Below are 26893 nucleotides of genomic sequence, written 5' to 3'. Positions count from 1 at the left end.
TTCAAGTGATGTGACTTCCTACGTTGATCAATATACTGGTCCAATGACACGTTCTCGCTCCAAGAAATGAATTACGACAATGAACTGTATACGACAATGAACTGTAAAACTGTGTTTTTGTTTTGACTGTTATTCCTAAATATCATACCTGAGTTTCGAGGACGAACCCCAAACTCAGGGGGGGATATGTAACGATCCTTACCTATACTCGTTATGTTATTCTATTAATAGCTATAGGTTAGTCTATTAATAGCAGCACGTGTGTTGTGCTGAATATACGTTATGATTGAATATATCATCTCTGCTTTGGATGCCTGTGTCTATGACTATAATATATGAACATTGACTTACATTGAACAGTACTAGGTAGTTTGGCTAACTGGTGCCGTAGTCCTGCGTGACATATGCCTCTGATCTGCATGAGGATAATTATGTCAAACATTACTATAACAAGTGCAAAAAACATTTTTTAAAAAATGGGGAAGAGTAGGGTTGGAAGAGCATGTGCATTGAAGTAACAAAAAATTTCGAAAACGAGATTGTGGGTTGGTGTATAGTCTTTGCATGCTCCAACTAGTGGGAGTGGTGCTCAATCTTTACGATCTTTAACAGTTGGCATGGGTCCATGCAGCACTACTTCTCGTTCACCTTTTTCTTTATGCGAGGCGCTCGATCCCCTATTTGACCATCAACTTGCATGTGTTTCGATACAGTAATAATGCATTTGAATGAGATTTTTCTTTCAACCAGGGAGGACCAGCACCGAAACACATAGTGTATAATTACAAGAGTACATGAATAGCACCTCCTGAATTTGAGACTCTACAGATGAGCCCTGCCCACCAAAACTCGAAGTAGTGCTGGACCCAACTGTTAAAGATCTTAAAGATTGAGCCCCACTCCCAACTAGTTGGAGCATGCAAAGACTATACCAACCCACAATCTTGTTTTCGAACTTTTTGTTACTTCAATGCACATGCTCTTCTAGCCTCGATCCCAGGCCGATCCGTCTCTAATTGAACGCTAGGTCGCCTCCTCGGCCTGGTATTGATTGTATCTGGGCGTGACCGGAAACTGGTAAGTATCAGCTATGACTGTAAAATCTTCAGTTTATCACAGTTGGCTAAAAATACAGCGATATAATGATATAATGACACTAGAAATTAATACTGTGCACAGCAGTACTGCGTCTATAATAAAATGCAGATGTTTAGAAGCGAAGATCTCAAACAAGAGCTTCCAGAAAGACTTAATAAATACTGCGTTGGATATGCCTGCTAAGCCTTCAGGTGGCATAACAAAGATTGTGTGTTCACAGTGCATCAAGAGACAGTAGAATCCTGACGTCACTGGTCAGGATAGCAACCACAAGTGTTGAAAGAGCCATTCCACGTCAGTAGTTTTAGTGCAGGTAGTTCTATAAGATCGGACCCTTGGGAAGGACACGAGTGGCACTGGGGCATCCTCTTTCAATTAGTTCACACCCATCAGCTAGGAGGAGTACGACGGGGGTTGGAGGGGAAGGTTCCATTTTGCTCCTGTATACAAATTAGTATGAACTTAAATTCACCATTCCACTATACATTTTGTAACTCACAGTGATGGTCCACACAAACTAGCCACGATCCCAGGCCGCACTTCCTTGAAGGCCGGTGAAGGAGGCTAACACAACACCAGTGTCAGTGCCGTAATGTCATATCTTGATCCAGATACCAAGGATTGGGCTATAGGCTATAGTGTACAATTTCCAATGATGAAAGGGGATTATTGATTTATATCACTCACCTTGACAATACATCCCAGGCCCAGCCACTTGTGGACACACCCCTGAGCATAGTATACAAGAGATCGATGGCCAGAGTCTGAGGATAGACTCTACCAAGTGTATCTGGCAATCAATGGTCTAATCAAGCGCTTGTATTAAAATTAATTGTGTAGTCAATCAAAGGTAGTCACTGATAGCAGAAACTTGAGAACCTAGGTCTGTTCTTTCACAAGAGTGATGCTCCTTCTTCCTTCGCACAAGACAGCTCCTCACACTCTAGCTAGCTAAGCCTATATCTATGACAAACTAAACAAATAGACCTATGACACGGAGTTCTTTGTGATTTAACGGTGATTTTACAGAGTATAAGTATGCTTACATACACTATTAGTGTTCTATTCGCTCCACCTTGCTCAGGTATTCGCTCTTTTTTAGCGAATACCTGAGCAACCACAGCAACCACAGCACATGCCCAGATACACGCCCAGATACAATCAATACCAGGCCGAGGAGGCGACCTAGCGTTCAATTAGAGACGGATCGGCCTGGGATCGAGGCTAATGCTCTTCTAGCCTCGATCCCAGGCCGAGTTTTCGCTTTTATAACGGTTAGGCGAACAACTGGGCCTGGTACTAGTTGTCTGCGCATGCGTCAGTCGTTTGTCAGATTCTGACGAATGGATATTCTCGTTCACTTTTGTGACATTTATATTTGTGTACTATCGTGTACTAGAAGTCAGTTCCCGTTTTATCATTATTGGAATCGATTGGAATGGCTCTTAGCTGAAGCTTCTCTCTTCTGAAGCTTATTCTGAAGACTGAACAACAAGGGAAGAGGTATAAAGCTTTGTCAAGCTTGTTAAGGTCAGATATTTTTGTGTGGGCCCTATGGCCGGCTATGCTATCAAGTCTTGTTCATGTTTGGCAAGAATGTAGGTAGACTATAGTTTCATCATTAATATGGTGGATCAAGTGAAGAGTTTGAGCTAGAGAACTTGGTGCTGCCATCATCAGCTCGTCGACAATGACACTATAACCGAGAAATTTAATATGTATAGATCTACACATATTTAAAATGTCTACTTCTCTGTACAGGAGCAATGGCTAATATCCAGCTATCCCAACAGTGCTCCTCTTGGCTATACTAACGGACGAGACTGGACAGTTTGAGGTAAGGGTTTAACCGTCTTTGGTTTCTTTTAATATTGTCCTATACTCACAGACACAGGACTGGAGTATGACCTGCTCATTCGAGCGTTGCTGGGTAGCTCAGAGACATCAAGAGAATCTACGTTTTCTCAAGCAATGAGTTACGAGTTGGGGCCTAGAATCAGAGAAGTCCAGCAGCCTGCTAAATCTTTTTGAAACGTAATTTGAAGGCATTCAATCATCTTGAAGTTGCCCTGGGTCACTGTAATTGTGCTGCAGCACAACTGGCAACTCCCCAGGCCTTTGTGAAGCAGCTCCCTATGTGCATCTTTTGTGTACTCACTCTGTGCATTTTCTGTGTACAAATTTCGATTATTGATTTATTAAATATTTTTGCCGACCACAAATATACAATGAAAATTTGACGCATGCGCAGACAACTAGTACCAGGCCCAGTTGTTCGCCTAACCGTTATAAAAGCGAAAACTCGGCCTGGGATCGAGGCTAATGCTCTTCCAACCCTACTCTTCCCCATTTTTTCAAAAATGTTTTTTGCACCTGTTTGCAAACTTTTTTCACTGCATGCATGCATAGAGTGGTCCTGGGAGGCCACGTAACTAATCACGTTTTGTTAATGGGCGGTTTTTTTAGGGTTACCCATCTTGTGCACTCCTTTTTTGGTTTGAACAGCTTATCCAACATGCAACCATAGATATAATATTATACCGTATAGCGCGAAATTTTCGAGGCACTTATATTTCGTGGATTGGCCTCTAAAAGCATTTCGTTGCACAATGTTCGCGGAATGACTGCTTACCGGAAGCCACGCCTTTGCATGTTATAGCAGGTAATTCTAATTAAAGAACAATTTTAATTTTCGTGTATGATTGCTAACCCACGAAATCCGTGAAAATTAAGCCCCTTGAAAATTTCGCGCTATATGGTAGTCTATACTTCTCACCATTATTTTTTTCACAAATACACTTGTTTGTATACTTTTTTCTTATAGGTACCAGCACATAGATTCTATGGTGCTACCTAGATCAAATATTTTCAGTAGGTGGCATTACCATAGTACTATGATAAAAAAGAAAGTTGCTACAGCTAGATCTAGCTAGCTAGCTAGCTGTAGGCTGATCGAATTTTATTTGCACTGTTGCAGTGTCTGTCATGATAATTATCATAAGACCACTCCAAGTGATACTCTGGTTTCTGGTCCACCGCCCGCATCAGATTTTATTCTTGGATTTCTATCTCATTATTGGATTTCTATCTCATTATTTCTACTACGCATGCGCAGAATGGTCCATGTAGTACAAAATAGTGTGATAATGATATTCATTTGCAAAATAATGAGATTCATAAGGTGAAATTGATAATGACATAATGAGAAAAGCCGCCCGCCCGCATGCAATTAGAATAACTTCAGGACCAGAAACCAGAGTGTCACTTGGAGTGGCCTAAAGTTCTTGGTCTTGTATATAGATGCATGCATGCAATAATCATAAGCCATATGATTATTGCATGCATCTCTGCAAGACCAAGAACTTTATGATAACTTAAATTTATGATTAGGGGCAGAATAAAAGCTGCTCAGATAAGAGCTTGTGTCAACTTAACTTGCATGCGAGGAGCTAGCCTAGCCACCTTCACCGGCGCGGCCGTCTAAGAGTGATTCCCTGATGAAGTGCGGCCTGGGATCGAGGCTAGCAAGGAGCATTAACTGGAGCGGTAAGAATTGACAGTGCAAAACACTACTGTTGCTATAGATCTTAAGTGGTGAGGGGTGTGGCCATGCTTTCTGCTATGTCTGAGCATGCTCAGTAGGTAAACAATGGCGACCTCACCTCTGCACTCATTAAAGAGAGCTTAGCTTCCACCCTAGCAAATTTAACTTTGAAGGAAATAGATTAGTTACTGCACTACCCAAGGCGACAGAGAACAGTACGGTGCCATTAGTTTGTCCTGTGGACCTACAGTTCTCTAGATTATCTCACTGAAGAACGTGAGAGGAAGATGAAAAAAAAGTTGTTGTTTTGTAGTTTTGCTGTTCTTATAACTTTTTTGTATAGTGTTCAATTCAGTTCATATTTCACACAAATGTCACAAATGATATAGGCAACAGATATATAAACTCAAAATAACTGTGTCTTGTGTCTTGGGTGAGATCCAGAGGGGGCCTTTTTGCTGTTTTCGACCCAACCCTACTATTAGCACTAACGTGCTAATGATTAGTAAAGAATACCTGGCTCCAGCAGAGGATAAGCAGTTCTTCCTTCAGAAATGCCAGCAGGGAAACCTCAAAGCAGTTCTTACTTCAGTGAGTTTATTTGCAGAATCTCAATGCAGGTGAGAGCCAACGCGCATGCTCAATAGTATACATGCTCGTGGGCATAATAGCAATACCATTTTTTTCTGACATAAGGAATCGTGTTTGAGCATGCTCAGTATAGGTAAACAATGGCGACCTCACCTCTGCACTCATTAAAGAGGGAGTAGCTAACACCCTAGCAAATTTAACTTTGAAGGAAATAGATTAGTTACAGCACTACCCAAGGCGACAGAGAACAGTACGGTGCCATTAGTTTGTCCTGTGGACCTACAGTTCTCTAGATTATCTGACTGAAGAATGTGAGAGGAAGGTGAAGAAAAAGTTGTTGTTTTTTTAGTTTTGCTGTTCTTATAACTTTTTTGTACAATGTTCAATTCAGTTCATATTTCACACAAATGTCACAAATGATATGGGCAACAGATATATAAACTCAAAATAACTGTGTCTTGTGTCTTGGGTGAGATCCAGAGGGGGCTTTTTTGCTGTTTTCGACCCAACCCTACTATTAGCACTACCGTGCTAATGATTATTATATACAGACTGTCAGGCAGAATCACATGCAGGGAAACTCAAATTAAAGGGTAGGAAATGATGAGATCAACCATGCATGCATGCATGCATGCTTGTTGCTGAAAAGGATGCAAAATTAATGGCATACTGCATCAGTGGATCGGAGCGTTTCAGCTCTCTTCAGTGCAGCTATATATAATTATACCTATTATACCAATAATTATAGCTATTATAGCATTCTATATAATTATAGTGCTAATATTAAGTATAATTATTATAGACTCCATGCATGGACAAGTTTTGCTACACACAGTTTATTCTGAAAAGGCTGCATGCACTGAATAGTACATAATTATATTATTTGCAAGCATATTTTATTTTGCAAATCCACAAATTTCAATCCATGACTATCCTATATAGAAACTCTTATACACGCACTTCATTGATCCTTGAGCAACAAACACTATACCGTCCATATAATTATATAACTTGCTTGCTCATGCGCACCAAGTCATAACTTATATCCATGCATGCAGTGAGTGGTATATCTTTCAGACCAGCGCTTGAATGTATATATGCATGCATGGGGTTATTCAATATACACAGTACTGCATGTACACTGTAAAAAATGGTGTGTGGTTTTGACGCAAGTGCGTGACTATTGTGGCAATTATCAGGAAAAAACGCAAGAAAAAAGGCACGTTTGCCACAATAGCCACGCACTCTGCGTCAAAACCACACATCATTTTTTTTACAGTGTAGCCAGGCCAAGTGTAGTGTAACCTCCAATAAAGCTATATAGGGACAACGTAATACCTCTCTATACATGTTTCAATGCAGAATTAAGTACAAGTGTTTGATAGGCTATTTTACATAGCTATAATTATAGCTTATAGATCGATGTTGTGAATTAATGAGTGTTTTTTTAGCTGAAAGTTCAATTCAGCCACCTCTGCACTCACTCTCCGTGACACCTCCACACAGTCAGTCTATAGAGCTGCAGGAATAATAAGAGAATCCGAACATAGTTGACAGAACAATTACACCATAAAACGACGAGCCTATAAAATTATTATGTGTGTACGGTATACTACCTCAGGGCCACTGTAAAATATGAATAATTTATTATGCAAGAAGAAACATTATATAATTATAGCCAAGCCATGCACCTTAGTATAATTATTGCGGACCTCATATGATGCATCACTAACATTTTGAGTTCTAACACAGTACACACAATGATACTAACCACTACACTCACACGTACCTGACAGCTGCTTCTCACGGTGGTCCAGACTGAAACCATTTAAAGGGTCGGCTAGTTTATCTACACGAGAGATGAGTACTGAAATGTTGGCAGCACATTGTATATAATAATTAGCATAATTTGACCCTCTTGATCAGAGTCTGGTCGATCTATAATAATTATATTCTCACATCTTATTATTAGTTATTACAAGATATGTACTGTATAAGCACTATAGCCACTAGGCATGGCATGCATGGAGGAGTACTTTATCTTTCGGCACTAAATATAATTATAATTATAGAGGACTTTCTGTAATGTGGTCCCGGGCCGATTTATAACAATGTTGAAATAGAGATAACGAGGCTGGGAAAGAGGCTATACCTCAGGTAATGCTAGCTATATCATGCAGTATACAACTATACAAATATATTTTTGATGTCTTTATATTAAGCCCAGCACATTGTAGCCTCGATCCCAGGCCGAGTTTTCGCTCTTATAATGGTTATAATAGGTGAACAACTATAGGGATCGAGGCTATAATTATACTCTTTGTGTGATTTAAAGATCCCGATATTACCACTGCATGAATCCACAATTGGCCAGGCACACGTTAATTAATAGCACATGCATAATTATGATAATAAGTACGAATGGTTCGATATAGCTACAAAATGATAATTTCAAAATCATCACTGATAATTGACAGACTGAACACCACCGCTACGTAGTAAAATTTGAAAGAGAATAATAAGAAAAAGAAAATAATTATATCATCAGGCTGACAGCCTTGGGGCTCCCCCTTCTCCTTGTAGCACACTATTTGCACAGTATTATTGTTAAAGTTCTGTATTGGCACTATATAATTATATGTAGTGACAATCCGTCCTGACAACTCATTCCCGTGCATGGTTGTCCATTGCATATAAAGACCTGCTTACGATGATTTGTATTATTATAATAACAACTATTATATCTGTAGAATACTAGCCATGGGCATTTCAAAATTTTAACTTATAAGCTACCAACTAGCTTGTTCATGTCTGAGTATAATTATGCACAACTGAAAAATTGATATCAGCATCATTCATACAGTCAGATCAGGTATGCATAACTTCTATTTCCCATGATAATGCTGAGTGCATGGTACATTATATTTTCTCGCAAACCTGTTATGCAAATAGCTAGCAGTTAGGCTTATTACAGGAAACCCATTATACATGCTCGTGCATGCCGAAGTAGAGTTCAAAGTGCTTTCAAAAGAACAAATTCCCGTATAGACATTGTAACTGTTGAATGTGAGAGCAATGTGAAGGAACAATCGCTAACAGCTGAGCAACTGACGATATAGCCCATGCAAAACCATGAGATATAACGTTCTGAATCGGAATGAATAAATAAGTAAGTATATAAGAGTCCTCAAGTATAGCTTAGCTTAATACATTTATGTTACCAGTTTCTACAACTAGGATCGCCAACGAACATAATTATCTCAGGCACCGGCCACTACCATAATTATGCACGTTACAAGTTAAACAGGAAAAACAACTATCCAGCATTCTTTCCACACTACAATATTGCATGCACTCATGATCAGTGCAACTCAAACTTCTGGAACGCGAGTACTAGCTATAGTCTATATAATTATAAGAGCAAACAGTGACGTAAAAGAATTCTCATTCAAAGCTTGACGGTGAAATTATTAGAAGCAGGTTACTTGGAAGCTATCACTATAATGAAGAATTAGATTACCTGGATGTTGAGTAGTAAGAAAAGGCACCTCAGTGTATTTGTGATGGTGCATGGCTTATAGTTAGCCTCGATCCCAGGCCGAGTTTTCGCTTTTATAACGGTTAGGCGAACAACTGGGCCTGGTACTAGTTGTCTGCGCATGCGTCAATCGTTCGTCAGATTCTGACGAATGGATATTCTCGTTCACTTTCGTGACATTTATATTCGTGTACTATCGTGTACTAGAAGTCAGTTCCCGTTTTATCATTATTGGAATCGATTGGAATGGCTCTTAGCTGAAGCTTCTCTCTTCTCTGAAGCTTATTCTGAAGACTGAACAACAAGGGAAGAGGTATAAAGCTTTGTCAAGCTTGTTAAGGTCAGATATTTTTGTGTGGGCCCTATGGCCGGCTATGCTATCAAGTCTTGTTCATGTTTGGCAAGAATGTAGGTAGACTATAGTTTCATCATTAATATGGTGGATCAAGTGAAGAGTGTGAGCTAGAGAACTTGGTGCTGCCATCATCAGCTCGTCGACAATGACACTATAACCGAGAAATTTAATATGTATAGATCTACACGTATTTAAAATGTCTACTTCTCTGTACAGGAGCAATGGCTAATATCCAGCTATCCCAACAGTGCTCCTCTTGGCTATACTAACGGACGAGACTGGACAGTTTGAGGTAAGGGTTTAACCGTCTTTGGTTTCTTTTAATATTGTCCTATACTCACAGACACAGGACTGGAGTATGACCTGCTCATTCGAGCGTTGCTGGGTAGCTCAGAGACATCAAGAGAATCTACGTTTTTTCAAGCAATGAGTTACGAGTTGGGGCCTAGAATCAGAGAAGTCCAGCAGCCTGCTAAATCTTTTTGAAACGTAATTTGAAGGCATTCAATCATCCTGAAGTTGCCCTGGGTCACTGTAATTGTGCTGCAGCACAACTGGCAACTCCCCAGGCCTTTGTGAAGCAGCTCCCTATGTGCATCTTTTGTGTACTCACTCTGTGCATTTTCTGTGTACAAATTTTGATTATTGATTTATTAAATATTTTTGCCGACCACAAATATACAATGAAAATTTGACGCATGCGCAGACAACTAGTACCAGGCCCAGTTGTTCGCCTAACCGTTATAAAAGCGAAAACTCGGCCTGGGATCGAGGCTAGGCTTATAGTATAGCCTCGAGACCAGGCCGATTAAAATCGGCCTGGTCTCAACTTATAGATGTAGATGGCTGCATGTGTTAACCAACTGATGCACTTCATTATAGAAGATGAAACAAATTATAGTGTCTGCATGGGAGGTACACACGTATGGACTCTTTTCTTCGTTCTTCAGGAGCCTCAAGGGCTGTTGATATTAAGGTGCATGTCTTTATAGATTTGTCTGTGCATGTAGGGAGATCCCTTTTATTAATGTCCGTGTATAAAAGCAGTTGCAGAAAGTCTAGCATCATACTCACTGAAGATCAATCAACTGCCTCTTCAAAAAGCTCCAAACTCTCCGACGCTACGTATAAGAAGACATGAAGGCTCTCATCATTGTGACTGTAATAATCATGTTTAGGCCACTGTTAGTTGCATGCATACTTGTTTCAGATCAACCTCCCTCCTTGTTTTGCTCACCTCCTCAATTAAGTCAGCCATTATTTGAGGTCAAAGTTCTTTTTTTGGCTGACATTGCATTATTTTACAATGTGCCATGTTGCAAGTTGCATTGTGCACCAAATAGCCAGTGCGTAAAAAAATTAAATTATTCTTCATACTCCGTTCTTTTGTGTATTATCGTCAGTTAAAAAAACAGGATATAACGTCATCAAAATATAATAATGGGATAATGAGTAATGAAGGCCTCCCTCCCTCCCTCATCGGGGTCGAGCTAGATGCAATGTGGTTGCTGCATTGTACAAGATCCAGCCCCTCCTTCTTTTCTGCAGAAAACTGCTGAGCCAGCAATAATAATAATCTGTAAAGCGCATGCGCGGAAAATCTTGTAAAAAGCTGACACATGAGATTTCTCTACATTTTTTCAAAATCAAGCCCGTTCTCAAGACTCTCGATTCTTCTACTCGCCAATCAGGTGGCCGGCCACGAACACTAACGAATCTTCTCGAAGGCTACACGTACATGTATGGCCGACCATACACAACGATATCTCCTCATCCATATCCATCACACTCGACTCGATAAACATTACAAAGACCAGTCATCTCATTCATAATTATTATTGTACACAGCTATTATGTTTTGAGGGGCCCCTCGTTTTATATATAGCTCTATTATTTCAGTAGTCACTCTATTGTGTTGTGTTGGTGTTAGAGACCATTTTATGGTGCCTGGAATAGAGTGACTGGTGAGGAGTGTTGTACTAGCATATTATTGTGGCTGCACTGAGTTGTGTGTGTTAGATGACCTGCTCTACAGAACTGAAAATGGACCACAAAAAACGTTAAAACTGCGAAATCAAGTGTCTAAGTCTACAAAATATCTTTAAGACAAGCTATCTACTCAAGTCCCCAAGTCAAGTATCTCCAGCCACTCGAAGAAACAACGTTCTCCTCCTTAAACGAGCATGCTGACTATAAAAGGGGCGTGCCCTGGGCACTCGAGGCGGAAATGATTAAATATGGCCGCGTGCGGTAAACTCTCTGGCCTCTTTTGCTTCACTGCTCGCTTCATGCACACATGGTTTTACTTTGATACGCCCCTTATAGCCTGCATGTAGCACCTTGGCTCACGAGATACTTTGTTCCAAAAAAGAGCAAAAAAAATGGCTGAAAGATGTGACAACTCTCGTTCTCTACCCAAGAAGAAGCGTGCTAGGCATGGTTTTCGGTACCAAATGGAGCTGAATTTCGATACTGAAGATGCAAAGCAGGCTTTTGTAGCTAGGATAGATAGGGCAAAGCTAGAGGCTCATTGCCCTTGCATAGCAGAGAGGTTATTTCTGTCTTGTTGGACAAGTTGGAGCATTATCAGGTGAGTGTGTATGATAACAAGTTGTCTGTACTCTGTACACCAATAACATTTATAATCGTGTTCTCAGAATGAGCACTCAGATTGTAACGAAGCGTCACCCTGTAAGCGTCCAGGGTACAAGCCCACGAAGATAAAACTAGAGGATCCTCTTGCAATCGAGTCATTCACGTCAGCACTAAAAGACACCCTTATTTACAAGAATGCCGAATCATTGTCGAGTGAGGTTTTTTTCTAATTATTATATAAATTTCTATGATGTTGTTTTTACAGTGTCGAGACACATTCTGGGTGGAGTCTTTCAATCACCAGCTGCTCACATACATCTCAAAACGTGTACACTTCGTGGAAGCTACATTCAACATGAGAATGAACCGTGCTATTATGGACTGGGTACGTTATGCTGGCTAATAATGTATGTGTGACTGTACATTCATTCATTTGTTTACTTCAGAACGAGAATGTACGTAGAGAGTGTACAAGTGAACGACTGGTTCAGGGCATGAGAAGACCGGATCGTAGGACTCCCGTAAGAGTGCTGGTGGAAAAATCGTTCAACTTTGCCGGAGAAATATGGCGAGCAGGAGAGAAAAGTTGACCTCAGGTACTGCGTATAATATATTTTATGTGCAATCTACATAATTTATTTTTAATTTTGCTACATGTATGTATATGTGCAGTGAGTTTGTAGAGGACATGCAATCTGAGCAATCAGATGAGCCAGTAGATGAAAACGAGGACCTAGTAAACGATGGTGTACATGTACTTGACGAAGGTCTTTATGAAGACATATAAAGTAAGTACGTATCCGTGCAAATTTTGACTAGCCAATCAGCATTTTATAATTGCATTTTACATAATTAAACAATAAAGGAAGTAGAAGACTGGAAGTCTGTGTATGGAACTCCATCTGGATTCGGAAATCGCTCACGCACCTACTGGAAAAGGTATATAGCAATTGATTGTACTTGCACTGTAAAGTGGGCATCATTTATAACTTACTCTCAATACACAGTCAGGCATCACATCCCTCTTGTCATGTGCACTGGTTTTGGTCACTTTATATGCCATACATAGAGGGTGATTCCATACCCCCAACTAACCTAGCAGCGTCCAATACTTTCTGTATAGTTTGAAGCGCTTCACCATGTTCCCCAAATTAGGTGCAGCGCTTCCAATCAGCCAGCTGGGTGGTCTGGCTCTGACACACGGTGACAGGTGGCAGTACGGGCAGGGACCCTCTCCATTCAAGACTGGAGGATCATCGTGATCATACCCTCCGGGACCTAAGGAAAGTACCACTCATTTTATTCATAATTATGTACAGGTTAGTGACATTCACCTTTCTTAGGCCTCGAAGGACCGGCTTCACCCCCAACCGTCCTTACTCGAACTCGAGAAACACCTGTGCAAAAGATAAGTGATCGTCATCCATATCACGTGATAATTATTGAAATTAATTCCTCTAGAATTACCTCTCTTTGGCCTCTTCGCTGGAGGGGGAGCAGCTTCACCACTGGATGTATTACACCCGCCTGACACTGATGGTAATTTAATTGTATTTGAAATCATCATTCTAATATTTACTTTCCAGTGTTACCTTCGGATGGCGCCGAATCAATTTCGTCAAGAGTGACGTCGGGGAACAGCGCAAGCAGCTTCTGGAACTCCTCCAGAAAGTGCACTGGAGGATGCTGGCTGTACCGTACCTGAAGCTGAATAGATGTAGATCTACATCTTATTTATGTAATGTCTTCTGTGGTACCTTGAGTCTTGCTTGTTCTGTATAAGTAGCCATTATGTGTTTTTTGTTTGCTTGTGTTAAAAAAAAACCACGTGCATGTATATCCCCACCCTGGTATAAAATGCGCATGCTTGTTTTAGAGCTGTCTAAATCGTTTGAACGGGCTATGAAGCGGGAAAAGAAACGAGAGCTGTTTACAGATATTTGAATGTTGGAGCTGGGGTCAAAGGTCTGCCCAGGGCACGGGCCTTTTGTACCGCAACAGGCGGAAGTGAATCTAAACATTAACCGCGCCTTATAAAGCCAACATGCTCGTTTAAGGACGAGTGAGTGTGTATAATCTAAATCACATGACATTAAGCCCCTCCCCCTAGCTACTGTTGTGTGTGTGTTGCTCTCCTCTCATGCAATCAATACACACTATACTGAGCTGCTCTGGTTGATGTGTATAATTGTTTCTACAGGGACACTGGAGGAACATGCAAGGACTCATACTGGCACTCCTCACCTGGATAGGAGGCTGGAATGGCAGTTGTATTTTACTGAGCATTACAATTATGTAGTTACTGAGCATTGTGTCCAATTAGCATGCTATAATGATGTGTCCTGACCTCTGACCCCAATCACCTCTTGTCACAATACATGTTGTGAGCCGGCCGGAGACCACTAATGGAACTCTAATAGAGGAAGCGTCCAGTCTATACAACGCACTGCTACTACTCAAGTACAAGTCTGCATGATAGGGATCATCTCTCTACGTACTGGCAGAATTAACAAACTTCCCCCTCCTTAAAGACGAGTGAGTGTGTATAATCTGTATCACATGACATGCCCCTCCCCCTAGCTACTCTTGTGTGTGTGTGTTTGTAAGTTACTGACCATTATAATAATTATGACTGACATGAGCATTATTGTATTAGTACTGAATTCCATGTTATGTGTTCCTCACCTATACACTAATAATCTATTGTGTTTTACAATACAGACTACTGTTGGAATTCCAAGCAAGCAATGCAGAGCTGATTAATTTTAACTCGAACAAACAAACTATTAGACATGTACTGAGACTGACTTCTTTATAGTATTGAGTCCCACTCCCCCCCATGCATGTGTCCCCATGCATGCCTCTCTGCCATGCTCACCAGATTACAGGAAACAGCAAGCCTATCTACTATACTCCTACTGCTATACTCAAGTCAAGTCTCTATATCACTGGAAGGATTTCAATACAAACAACGTCCTCCTCCTTAAGGACGAGTGAGTGTGTGTGATTTGTATCACATGATACTAAGCCCCTCCCCTAGCTACTCTTGTGTAGCATAAACTGTATACACACATAGTGTTAAATATTAGTATTGAGAGGCTTAAGTGGTCATAGTCTAGTAGGCATGTGTATAATTGTTTCTATACAGGGACAGTGGACGGACAGCGACTGATACTGGCACTCCTCAGATCACCTGGGTTGTACTGCAAGGGTGGAGTTATATCCAGCATTATAATAATAGGCATCATTATTATTACTGCATGAGCATTACATTACATGCTGTGTCCTAACCTCTGCCCTAACAATGTTATTATCACAATACATGTTCTGGGCCGAAGACCACTGGCGGAATTTGGAGAATACTAGAGGAAACAACACTATACAGAGTATCTACTGCTACTATACTGAATTAAGTCAAGTCTGTATGGAGCATCTCTTCACCGGCAGAATGACATCACTGGCATTGGTGGAATACAATGTCCTCCTCCTTAAGAAAAAGTGAGTGTCTATATTATATAATTATGTATTACAGTGGAACCTCTGTTAACAACCACCTCCGAATAAAGGCCAGTTGCTATATAACGGCCAGGCACTCAGGTCCCAAATAACAGTTTGTGTACTACAATTAAAACAACCTCTCAACAAAGGCCACCTCTGATGTATAAAGGCCAAAACATTGATCCCCATGCATGCAAAGGTGTTGGTTATAGAGGGTTCCACTGTACATGCTCCTATAGCTATAATTATAGTGTTGTGTGTGTATTATGAGTTGCAACATTATACAATTGTGTGTGTGTATTCTAACCCTCTGCCCTTGTACCCACAGCTACTACACTCAACTACATCTCATCAGTCATAATTCAATCATCAACTCATTTTATTTATTGGGGGCCCCTTCATATTTTCATTTCTTTTTTCATTTTCGTTGTTATAAATCATGAAAGAAGAAAAAAATGATCAGGAGGAGTGATCAGGCCACACCTACAATGTACATGTAACTACGCCTCTAATGCAAGGCCACACCCACCTTTCCACACCTTCATGTGAGCTGTGGGTGTGCCTAGTACTACATACACACATGATGCTTTGTCCCTGTATAGACAGTACATATTATATAACTACACTCGATTCTAACAACCTACATAACCTTCAAACCAACTGGAAACTAACAGAACCTTCTAATCAACTGGACTGGAATAGCCTCAATAGGTAGGTGGTTTATACAACAACAATTGCTTGAGACTAATGTATTTGCATTTGCTGCAGATATCCCAGATGGTCCCATGGGCGGATGGGCGGGGGGCCAGCAATGCAGTGCCACATACTCACGACGGTGCTGGCTGTCACACTGCATGGAGGGAGGACTATCTCTCTATAGTGTGCAAGAGCACTGCAAACTCAACACACTTTTGTAATTTCAATTTCTCAATGATATGCTAGCTATAATTAATGTGGTTTTGAAAATTCAATAAGAGATTTTAACACAACAATTGTTGGATCAAGAGTTCATTAGCGCAACTCCCACAGGAAGCATTCTACCATACCTACGTCACAATATACAATCATTGCAAATGTAGATTCCACAGTGTATACATGAATGCAGGCATATTGGTGTACAGGAACACTTGCTCAAGTCAACTATTACTCACAATTAATATTAGTTTGTATAAGAAGCTTCATGTGTATGATAATTATAGATTCAAGCAGAATACTGGAATCCGGAAAAGTTTCACATCCACGTCACGTCATTACTGTATCATCTATGATTGTATGACTGAATGTGAAGCTGGCAATACTAACAGGGTAGTGAAATAAGAGTTGACCTTTTTTAGCATGATTACTTTTAAAAGCATGCCTTATTTCCCCCTCTACTTCACAATCCTGTATGACACCCTCCAAGCCGTCCAATGAGTCATCCTCATGCATCCTCCACAGTGTCACCTTGTACTCCTCCATCATCTACAACTTCTCGTACACATTGAAGTAACGTATACATGTGCAAAACATGAGTATAATTATTTATCATTATTATATAAGCTTTGGATATATAATTATATTATATTAAGCTATAATTATATAAGCTTTGGATTAGTAATGAAAAGTTAGCTATACCAGATGTTGACTGCCACCCGCATGCATCCTATATACACTAGCTCCACTGAATAGTTCCTTGTCGATCATGACTAACCACTCACTTGTACTGGCTGCGATGTCGTTGCCACATTATCTACTGCCACTAGCTATTTACTGGAGTATCCCACAATTCCAGAGCCTTGCAGAGGCTCCTATAGGGATCGCCAAACCATCGCAGCCATCCACTATTTTTTTTCTGTGTGGTTGTGTATGGTAAGGATCATCAAAACTATGAAACAGCTGTCTTCGTAGATAATCTGTGTGACGATCATAACCCTCTTGTGCTTCTCACTGATTCAATCAGCGTGGTCTCGAGGCTAAATCTCTCAAGAACAAGTCTCGCCATCGTGTCAGGTAGTCTCGAATACCCGCCTCAACCTAAAAGCTTGAGTCTGGTCAAACTCACATTGAGGTTTGGTTCAAGTGTGTCCAGGAATTTCTTGGACATTAATTGACCACAAGTGGGTGTGGAACATGAAAAAATTATAGTCTACATGAATATCATTATAGCTAACCGCCACGCAGCATGGATTGTTACTAGTAGAAGAATTAGCCCCTGACAGAAGGCGACGTAGATGGATAGAGTTGTAAGGATGTGATACTAGAACTCTCCAGACTAGCAACAGGACCTTTGGAACACCTTGTCGAAATTAACAGCCTAAATGCTCATTTATGTGAATGTGACCGTCGACCATGGTTTCATGGCCCTCTAGCTCTGTGCAATGATGGCTTCAAGCTCAGTGTTTTTCTTGTAGGCTTTCAACTCCTAGCCTTAATTGATACACTGTCTGATATAGCCCTCTGTGTACGTGTATCTTCTGTCCCTAACATGCGGTGGCTTTATCACTATGCTTGTGGGCGTGTAGCCCACTTGACTTTGCTGACTGTGCAGAACAAAGTTCATATGTGAGTTTGACCAGACTCAAGCTTTTAGGTTGAGGCGGGTATTCGAGACTACATGTCAGGGACATCTTTGGAACACTGAAGAAACTTGTGAAGACCCAATGAGGGTGGAGTATAGCGGGGCAAGAGTGAGGTGGTGTTGGTCTAGCCATACTGAGGAACACACTATGGAGCAGATACCCAGCTCAGCATTTCAAATGCCATTTGATGGACTAATTAAGAATGACAAGCGGAAAGAAATGCTTTGAACGAAGTGATGACAACTGGCTGGAGGACGAAGGCTCGGGAAATAAGTATGGTTGTCGCAAAATTAATACCAGGAGGAGGTTCAAAGGTCGTCCTGTGGACTTCAGACAACAGTGGAGAGGTAAACAATTATCTCAGTAGTACATACTGAATGCACTTGTCAAACTAATGCCCCCTACCAGGGATAGGTGGGGATTAGACCAATCACATGATCTAATCTCCTTCCTTTATGAGGTCTAGATGCATCTCTGTAAGATTGTACACACACACACACACACACAGGGCTGTGTGGTTCGTATCAGCGGTGGCAATGACAAGCAGGGTCCTCCTCAAGAAGGGGCACAGTTGTTACAGACCCAGACGCACTGGAGAGAGGAAACGCAAGTCAGTGAGAGGCTGCATAGTGGACAGCAACTTGATTGTGCTCAATCTAGTCATCATCAAGAAAGGTGGGTACACAACTCTGCTGATTTAGATGTACTCTGATGAGAATTGACTTTGTTAGGTGTAACTATTGGGCAGGGTTTCATAGAGAGGGGAGGGGATTCCCCTATAAATCTGAAAGATTAATGATGTCATGATTTTTCTCCTTCAAAATATGTACAAGAATTAAAATAAGTGTACTAGAACTCCTTGTGTATTATCGTTACGTAGTCATCGTATACGTGGCTTAAATTTATCATGGAAAAACACACATTGCACCTCAGATAATCATTATTGTTCTAGGAAACGACACCTGACCCCCTGAATTAACCTCTCAGCTAAAAATGTTGTAAAAGTACTCGATATAATGAAGTGTCATTGTAATGATGTCATTGTCACCCAGAGTAACCACTGTCCCCTCAGATCTGTGCCCGGCCCTACATTGTGTTCCGATGGTGTCCTGGTGCTAAGATGCGCTACAAGAAAACAGAGGTCTGCCAATCATGTGCCCAACTCAAGAACGTCTGTCAAACCTGTCTCCTTGGTGAGCCCTGTCACTATATAACCCTCTCTCTGTTGCTATGGTGACACACAATCATCAGTACACTGCATTCAATACTTCCTAGAACAACTTTTTTCAAGTCATGAATTTGTATAAAAAGTCTCACAGTATATCTCTCCAGGGTGTCATACAGGATTTTGAAGTAGAGGGGGGAAATAAGAAAAGTAACCAGAAAATGTTGCTAAAAAAAGGTCAACTGTTATTTCAATACCCAGCTATGGACACTCAGTCATCATTGAAAGGGGGGGAAATTAGAGCTAGGGAGATATCCCCCTTCCCCCCCACCCTGTATGACACCCTGCTCTCTGTTTCCATACATAGTCTAATAAAGGTCGCGTGTAGCTCTAAGGTCAGTGTGTAAGGTCAAGTTTCTTAGCTTTACTAACTTTAATTTTAGCATTAAAAGTCTGTCACTCTTAAAACTAATAACTTGTTGTGTGTATGAGGGCTTTAACCGAATAGCCGCGGTTATGATTTCATACGTAGTACCGCCCACCGCGGATCAGGATCTCCTGGACTCCAACGGAATTTTCAACCAGCCAAGGCCACAGCGAAGGATCCTTTTAGAGGTAAGATTTTGTGCGTATAACGATCGTACTTGTAGCTTGTGCAGCGTTTATAAGCCTTCTTAGCTGATACACAATGCTTAGATACCTACTTAGATGCCCCAGAGTGTGGAGAGTATATTTTTGTAGTAGTAGCTAAATAAGTTTACAGACCCTTTTTTAGAGTGTTGTCTACACGGTTAGATATTCATTTTATCTTTTTGTTCAGCATTCGCCTCTGGCAAAGAAAGATGCATAACTTTGAAACTATAACCGTTTTCTTTAGGTAACTTCCTAGCAAACTAGTCTACAGCAGTTACTCGTCAGGATCTCCTGGTTTCCAATGGAACAGTCTACCAGCCAATGCCACAGCGAAGGATTAATTCAGAGGTAAGCTTTTTGTGCGTAAAACGATCGTACTTGTAGCTAGTGAAGCCTTTATAAGCCTTCTTAGCTAATGTACTATACTTAGATACCTACTTAGATGCCTCAGAGTGTGCAGAGTATGCTTTAATAGTAGCTAAGTAAGGTTACAGCCTGTTTTTAGAGTGTAGTCTACATGGTTAGATATTCAATTATTTATCTTGTTCAGCATTCGCCTCCGTCGGGCAAAGAAAGATGCAACTAACTTTTAGGCACCTGCCTAGCATTCTCTGTCGGGATCTCCTGGTTTGGAACGGACCAGCCAAGGCCACAGCACTTCATAGGTAAGCTTTGTGGCTGTGTATTAAACTGCTAGTACGCTTACTCTACATAATTATAGATAGCTTGTAAAGTAGTAAATGTACACTGGTTACGTGTTACAGTCAGTACTAAGTATTTCTACTCATGTTCAACAGGCAGGATAAAAACTCATAGGAGTTGAGGCTTTATACAACTACACAGAGAAAAGAGGTGTGCTGTTTTAGACCCTGAGTGTGTGCTATATTAGCACCGTGGTGTGCTAAACAGTGATTCAGCACACTACATGTGCTGTTTTGTAGGCATATAGCACAGCCTACGTGTTGTATTGGTGTGCTTTTTCATGGCTTGTGATTTTGATGTTCGATTAATGTGCTAAATGGACTGTGCTAAATGTAATGGGGTGTGCTGAAACAGGTAAACATGCTAATTCAGCACAGTGTGCTGTTTTCAGTACCAAATAAGGGCATGCAGTACAACAGATGTGCAGCTGCAGCTGCATAGCAACAAAGATTTTTTTTGCTGTTCTTGCAAAGAAGAAAAGAAGTGGAGTTTAGACATGGGAACTAGGTAAGTTTCCCTCAACATGCTGAACAATGCTGTACAATGTAATTACACAGCTATTGTATTGTACCAGGTGTCATACAGTACACAAGGGAGCATCTGTACAATGTAATTGCACAGCTATTGTATAATAATTATTGTACCAATTGTACCAGGTGTCATACAGTACACAGGGGGAGCATCTGTACAATGTAATTGCACAGCTATTGTATTGTACCAGGTGTCATACAGTACACAAGGGAGCATCTGTACAATGTAATTTCACAGCTATTGTATTGTACCAGGTGTCATACAGTACACAAGGGAGCATCTGTACAATGTAATTGCACAGCTATTGTATAATAATTATTGTACCAATTGTACCAGGTATCATACAGTACACAGGGAGATTTTCAAATGGTAAAAAGCTTAGTTGGGTAAAAGCTAAGAAGTATAAATTAAACCTTGTACACATGCATTGAAGCTAGCTAAATACAGTTTCATTTTGAAGCTTGATACATCAAATGCGCACTATACAGCCACGCTTGAGTTCTGGCTTCTTTACTGTGAGACTACTCTGGTCCCGGTGAATGTCCGGAGCGCTATAGCTATTCGTTAACACATAAAGCTTAGTTCCATTGCATGCATGTCTGACCAAGAACCACTGCCGTTTTCGACTGTACTTGTCATAGCGTACGTTGCACTATTATTGTATAGATGCAGTAAGCGGTTCCGTTTATGTAGTACGCCAGTACGTTTACACTGTATTAAAAGCGTTGCAATTTATCGTTGCACGTTGCAAGTATACATTTTGCAAAAAAATAAACAAAGAGACAATCCTAGTCACCTCGAGTATCGTAGCTAGACTAGTTACTTAGCTATATGCTCTACATACTTGATGCTATGTTTCATTAATATATTGATTTATAATTATTGTACATACTAGATCTATTGCTTTTCACGTGTATATACATTATAGTTGTGAAACGCCAACTGCCCAGAGGGAAACCACGCCATTCGCAAAAATACGCCTAATTCCCTCTCACGTCTAAAGTTCTTTCAAAATGGTGGTCGTACTTTTTTGATGGTACTATAATTAATTATTGTTGTAAGAATTGATGTGAAAAAACATATTGCAGGATGATGTTGAAAGTGACACGTGTTGGAGAGAGCATTAGCAGTTATCAGTTATCTGTCTATATACGTATACAGCGGTCAATATCCCATGCCGTTTGCGTAGTACGTTTAAAGTGTTTCCATTTTGGTAAGTACTGTATTAAAAGCGTATTTTACTGTACCGTTGCTATATACCATTGCACTTTACAAATGCAGTGTGCTGTGTTTTTGAATACAAAGCGACAATCCTCTAGTAACATAATATCCAGCTAAATGTTGCTTAGCTATAAGCCTATAGTTCTACATAGATCTAACAAAGAAATATAACGCACCATTCACCGCACTATTTTGATGTTAGCATAATTGCTATAGCTAACTTACATGTAGCTATAATGCAAGCTGCAAAATTTCATGATAACTATAGCTGCATGGGTGACCAAAGTAATTTTAACAACAGAAAAAAGCTCTTATCTTGAGCGTCCTTTTTAGCGTTTAATTTGCGCTGTATCAGTGTATATTATGCACGTACTACGTAAACGGAACAGGGACTTTATATTTACCACTTTGTAAGTTCATAATTGATAAAAATTGCTGCTACGGAAATCCCAAATTTCCTTGTGCGCAAAACGATTTTTGAAACAGTTCTATTGATATAATAATTTATAGGACAACGCAGTTTAATTAAACTTTTATATCGTTTCGGATTAAGCTTTATATGCAGCTCTTTTCTGACAATTAAGGGAAGGCTTGTAGTGGATTATATTTGTTGTTTTTAGAGTGTAGTCTACACGGTTAGATATTCAATTATTTATCTTGTTCAGCATTCGCCTCGTGCAAAGAAAGATGCAACTAACTTTTAGGCAACTTCCTAGCATTCTCTGTCGGGATCTCCTGGTTTGGAACGGACGGCCACAGCATTTCATAGGTAAGCTTGTGGCTGTGTATTAAACTGCTAGTACGCTTACTCTACATATAGATAGCTTGTAAAGTAGTAAATGTACACTGGTTACGTGTTACAGTCAGTACTAAGTATTCTACTCATGTTCAACAGGCAGGATAGAAACTCATAGGAGTTGACGCTTTATACAACTAGTTACATGTTCTTATGCCATAGCGTAAAACAGTCAGATGAGGGGTTGCCAGTGTGGCAAAACCACTTCTCGCACTGTAGGCAAAACCATGCTGTGTCCTTCCTTTTGTTTTTCTGATAACACAGATGGCAACGACCTCTGCGTACATCCTGGTGGTGAAGAGGGAAGTGCGCTATTCCTAGCGATTTCAAGGGTGTCTTGCTCTTTTTGGAGCAGTAGTCGCCAATTAGCTTCTTGGCCAACTCGTGACGAAATGAGAGGAGGGTTTTCAGTGCGTTGGTGGGTGAATACTGTCGATATAATATGTAGCTGTTCGTAATGCAAATATCCTTTAGGAAGAAGTAAATGTACATATAAAACTTATGGACTTTTGTAGGGCATCTGTAGTATCCTCTGAGCTGATCCCCTCTGTCGACACCCCCCATGAAGCGATTATAGTCCTCGATGCTCTGTGGGCACGGGACGGAGATTTTTTCGCCTGTCTTGACTGTACGTTGTACAGAGATGACCGAAGTGGCGTCAGAGGCTGTGGAGATCACACGGACAACCTTATTGTCGCTGAGACCGTCACCTTTTTCTTTCTGGAGAGTCATGTATTCCCCCCTGAAAAGGTAAATAATAATTATGCTTATTACTTTCTGTCAGCTTTGGCTGCTTGAGAACCTTGGGGAAGCCTCTGCGGTCAGCGCGAGCTGTACCACAAGTATAAATGCCATCCTTCTCCAAGTCTTCTAACAGTTTGACAGACGTGAAAAAGTTGTCAAAATAGACGTGGTGGTGCTTGTGCTTCAACGAGGCTGTGAGGTCTTTCACAACTCGTGCTCCCAGTTGCTTCTCTGGTGTGGCTTCTCTCCCTGTATACACTTGTAGCTTGTGGAAGTACCCGTCTGCTAGGACCCAAACCTTGATTCCTCTCTTCACAGGTTTATTTGGGAGGTACTGTTTCAGTGCAGATCTACCCTGAAACTTTATCATTGCCTCGTCTACTGCAACTTCACGGCCTAAGTTGTATGCAGCAGAACAGCGCTCGTTGATCTTATTGAAGAGGTGGCGTACTTTGGCCAAACGATCGCTACCTGAGGTGCCTGGAGTTGGGAGAGTGGTGTTGTCCGTGAAATGGAGGTATCGTCGGATGTCCCTAAAGCGATTGCGTGAGATCTTCGATGCAATTGGTGAGTAGTAGAATTGCACGTCTCTCCTCCAATCATTTTCAATCGATGGGAGTTTCACGATCCCCATGAAAATGCAGAATCCCATGTAAGCCTTTAGCTCAGCAGTCGTGAGTGGGGTCCATTTATCATGTTGTAGTGGGGTCATCATTTGCCTAGCGTATCAATTTGTCTCGGCTACTATGTTATCCATTATTTCAGTGGTAAAGAAATGCTGGAATATGTCTAAGGGAGAACTTGAGATGGATACAGCTGGGCCTACAGATTGGATGAAGGTCTCTCGAGAATGGTCTTGAAGGGTGGGAGTCCAAGGGCAGGGGGAACTGTTTCAGGTGTGTGTGTGTGTGTGTGTGTGTGTGTGTGTGTGTGTGTGTGTGTGTGTGTGTGTGTGTGTGTGTGTGTGTGTGTGTGTGTGTGTGTGTGTGTGTGTGTGTGTGTGTGTGTGTGTGTGTGTGTGTGTGTGTGTGTGTGTGTGTGTGTGTGTGTGTGTGTGTGTGTGTGTGTGTGTGTGTGTGTGTGTGTGTGTGTGTGGCTTAGGCAAATTTACAATTGTTGTGTAGTAACCAATTATAACTTGTCTGTACTGTGTTGTGCCACTGGCCTATATAGGACATTGTGTTATTATAATGGTGTGCAACTCATTATTACCTCTTACTTGTGTAAAGTTATAATTGTCATGTTTTAGGCATGCCAAAGGTCACTTCAATTGTGGTTGTAGTTTTAGGCTTCTGTGAGATAATTATTTTTACATTGTCTGTTCCCAATGCCAATGTATTAGGCCTGCAATCCATGCTTTTGTATTATTCTCAATGATTGTTGATAACCTGGGGAAAGTCTGTACAGATTCTCTCTATTATTGTCATGTGTTGTGCCACTGGCATAGGACATTGGTTGTGTGTTATTATGGTGCAACTATAACCTTTTTGTAGGGTCATGTTTTAGGCATGCCAAAGGTCACTTCAATTGTGGTTGTACTTTTAGGCTTCTGTGAGATAATTGTTTTTATTTGCAATGTAATGTCTGTAGTAGGCACCCTCCAATTCTTTATGCTTTTTTGTTCCCAATGTATTCCCAGTGATAATGTATTTAGAATTCCCAGAGGCCACAAATTATTTATTTTGTTCCCTGTTGCAATTTAAATTCTGTTTGGCTTTCTGTGTGTGCATAACAGACACTTTTTGTAGTGTTATTATCTGTTCCCAATGCTAATGTTTAGGCACTCCCAAGGCTACAATTCCTTTATGAAATGTCCCTTATGAAATTAGGTCAATTTGATCCTAATCACTATGCACCTGTTACTCTGTTTGGCTTTTAGCTTTCTCTGTGTGTGTGCATAAGAGGCACTTCTTTGTACAGTTCCCAATGATAGCTTGTTGACTCAGAATCATGGTCACTGCTATCCAGGAGATCCTGCAGTACCTCCTCTCTAGTATACGAAAGCCTCTTAGTCATTGTTGTCCTGTAGAATTAATTTTTATTGTGTTTGTTGTGTTGTATCTTCACTTTGAATTTTAATATTGAATGCAATTTTCATTTAAAATACAAGCACATTTTTGATAGCTAACCTGTAGTGATCCGTGTCCCTATGGCTTCAGGTGACCTTCAGTGAATCCTTATGAGGTTGTGGAGACTTGGAAGGTTCTGGCTTACCACAGCTATGCTAATAGTAGTGTAACATGCAGCTGCCCCAATATTGCATCATAGCAGCAACCCATTACTCAAATTTAAGTCATCGGGTTAATCAGTTAATCAAGAATTTGGTTCTGATGCTCCACTGTATATAATTATATAGTATTCCCTGGTGTAGGTGATAGTGTGTGTGGTGGCTGCAACTGACCTCTTAGCTTCAAGTGTGCATGCATGTGTCCCCTCCACACACCCCACACACTACACCCACACACCCCACACAATACACCCACTCCACACAACCAACACACTTCACCCCACCCACTCCACACACACCCTCACACACCTCACAGCACGGACTCACAGTCACTGCAGCAGGCTCTCTGTTACCTGCACTGTCAGGGGATTGTTCACAATGACCTGAGACTGCTGGGTCATGGCATCATTAAGAGGTCAGTACATAGTTACATGGGCATGACCTCTGTAATCTGAAATACTGAGGTCAGAGGTCATGAGTATGTTTATTGCTTTTGGGCCTAAATTTTATATTTTTTTGAAGAAAGAGCAAGGATATAGAGAGTGTCATACAGGGGGGATATCCCCCCTGCATTCATGCAGGTACTAGTTGGGGTCCATAGCTGGCAATTTTACATACTAACAGCTATAGGGTATTGAAGTAACAGTTGACCTTTTTTTTTAGCTAGTTACATTTCAACAATCATTTCCCACTATAATTATACGTACGGTAATTGTCTAATTTCATGCTAAAGAATGTATGTGCCTTTTGATGGAGGAATCAATGATTGATTTTAGTATACGTAGCTATACCCACATTGTACTATTATATACAGCTAAAATCCTAATCACACCCCACACACACCCCATCCCACCCACCCACACACACACACACACCCACACACCACCCACACATACCACACCCACAGGCACAAGGCAGACTAGTGTCCTCCTGGTGAAGCTACACCTTCAACTGTATGAGATGTACACACAAGAACACAATCTGCTTGACTTCGATCAAGAGTGTGCTAACTTTAATTTATTAGCTTACTAGTGACCTACGTATATATCGCAACCATTATTTCCATTTCTTTCATGCATGTTTGTTCATTGCATTTC

The 26893-nt window shown here is 40.8% G+C and overlaps 1 protein-coding gene and 4 long non-coding RNA genes across 10 annotated transcripts; 4 read left to right on the top strand and 1 right to left on the bottom strand.

Annotated features, from left to right (window-relative positions):
- Positions 1 to 1104: 1104 nt before the first annotated feature.
- LOC135338634 (uncharacterized) lies at positions 1105 to 1905 on the bottom strand. Its single transcript, XR_010395674.1, has 3 exons — positions 1786 to 1905; positions 1598 to 1731; positions 1105 to 1538 (listed from the first exon to the last, which is right to left on the bottom strand). It is a non-coding gene; the product is annotated as an uncharacterized LOC135338634 (long non-coding RNA).
- A 427-nt stretch (positions 1906 to 2332) lies between these two features.
- On the top strand, positions 2333 to 3320 carry LOC135338598 (uncharacterized). The gene is made up of 2 exons (XR_010395633.1): positions 2333 to 2935; positions 2987 to 3320. It is a non-coding gene; the product is annotated as an uncharacterized LOC135338598 (long non-coding RNA).
- Positions 3321 to 8811: 5491 nt separating this feature from the next.
- LOC135338613 (uncharacterized) lies at positions 8812 to 9816 on the top strand. Its single transcript, XR_010395649.1, has 2 exons — positions 8812 to 9418; positions 9470 to 9816. It is a non-coding gene; the product is annotated as an uncharacterized LOC135338613 (long non-coding RNA).
- Positions 9817 to 13801: 3985 nt separating this feature from the next.
- On the top strand, positions 13802 to 16211 carry LOC135338590 (uncharacterized). 2 transcript variants are annotated; one of them, XR_010395623.1, is made up of 6 exons: positions 13802 to 14256; positions 14443 to 14714; positions 14870 to 15219; positions 15548 to 15764; positions 15822 to 15930; positions 15988 to 16211. It is a non-coding gene; the product is annotated as an uncharacterized LOC135338590 (long non-coding RNA). The 2 variants fall into 2 exon arrangements; XR_010395622.1 differs by having other exon boundaries at positions 15548 to 15930.
- Positions 16212 to 17345: 1134 nt separating this feature from the next.
- Positions 17346 to 24596, top strand: LOC135338518 (uncharacterized). Of its 5 annotated transcripts, XM_064534690.1 has the most exons (9): positions 17346 to 18124; positions 18286 to 18452; positions 18730 to 19557; positions 19820 to 19923; positions 20126 to 20784; positions 22695 to 22798; positions 23090 to 23243; positions 23341 to 23575; positions 23888 to 24596. In XM_064534690.1, the coding sequence occupies exons 5-9, from the start codon at positions 20774 to 20776 to the stop codon at positions 23996 to 23998; spliced, it is 615 nt and encodes a 204-aa protein (XP_064390760.1). In that variant the 5' UTR covers positions 17346 to 18124; positions 18286 to 18452; positions 18730 to 19557; positions 19820 to 19923; positions 20126 to 20773; the 3' UTR covers positions 23999 to 24596. The 5 variants fall into 5 exon arrangements, 4 of the variants coding, with proteins under 4 accessions (XP_064390760.1, XP_064390757.1, XP_064390758.1 ...); XM_064534687.1 differs by lacking the exon at positions 20126 to 20784; XM_064534688.1 differs by lacking the exon at positions 20126 to 20784 and having other exon boundaries at positions 19763 to 19923.
- The last annotated feature ends 2297 nt before the right edge of the window (positions 24597 to 26893 follow it).

The sequence above is a fragment of the Halichondria panicea genome, chromosome 7 (assembly GCF_963675165.1).
Source record: "Halichondria panicea chromosome 7, odHalPani1.1, whole genome shotgun sequence".
Lineage (NCBI taxonomy): Eukaryota > Metazoa > Porifera > Demospongiae > Suberitida > Halichondriidae > Halichondria > Halichondria panicea.
This window is presented reverse-complemented; position numbering and strand designations above follow the sequence as displayed.

Bases quoted from the DNA above. Each gene is read 5' to 3' on its own strand.
- LOC135338518 (XM_064534687.1), top strand. From the start codon at position 19,877: ATGGAACAGTCTACCAGCCAATGCCACAGCGAAGGATTAATTCAGAG. The intron at 19,924-22,694 runs GTAAGCTTTTTG...TATCTTGTTCAG, and splicing joins AGCGAAGGATTAATTCAGAG to CATTCGCCTCGTGCAAAGAA. The intron at 23,244-23,340 runs GTGGGTGAATAC...GGACTTTTGTAG, and splicing joins GGAGGGTTTTCAGTGCGTTG to GGCATCTGTAGTATCCTCTG.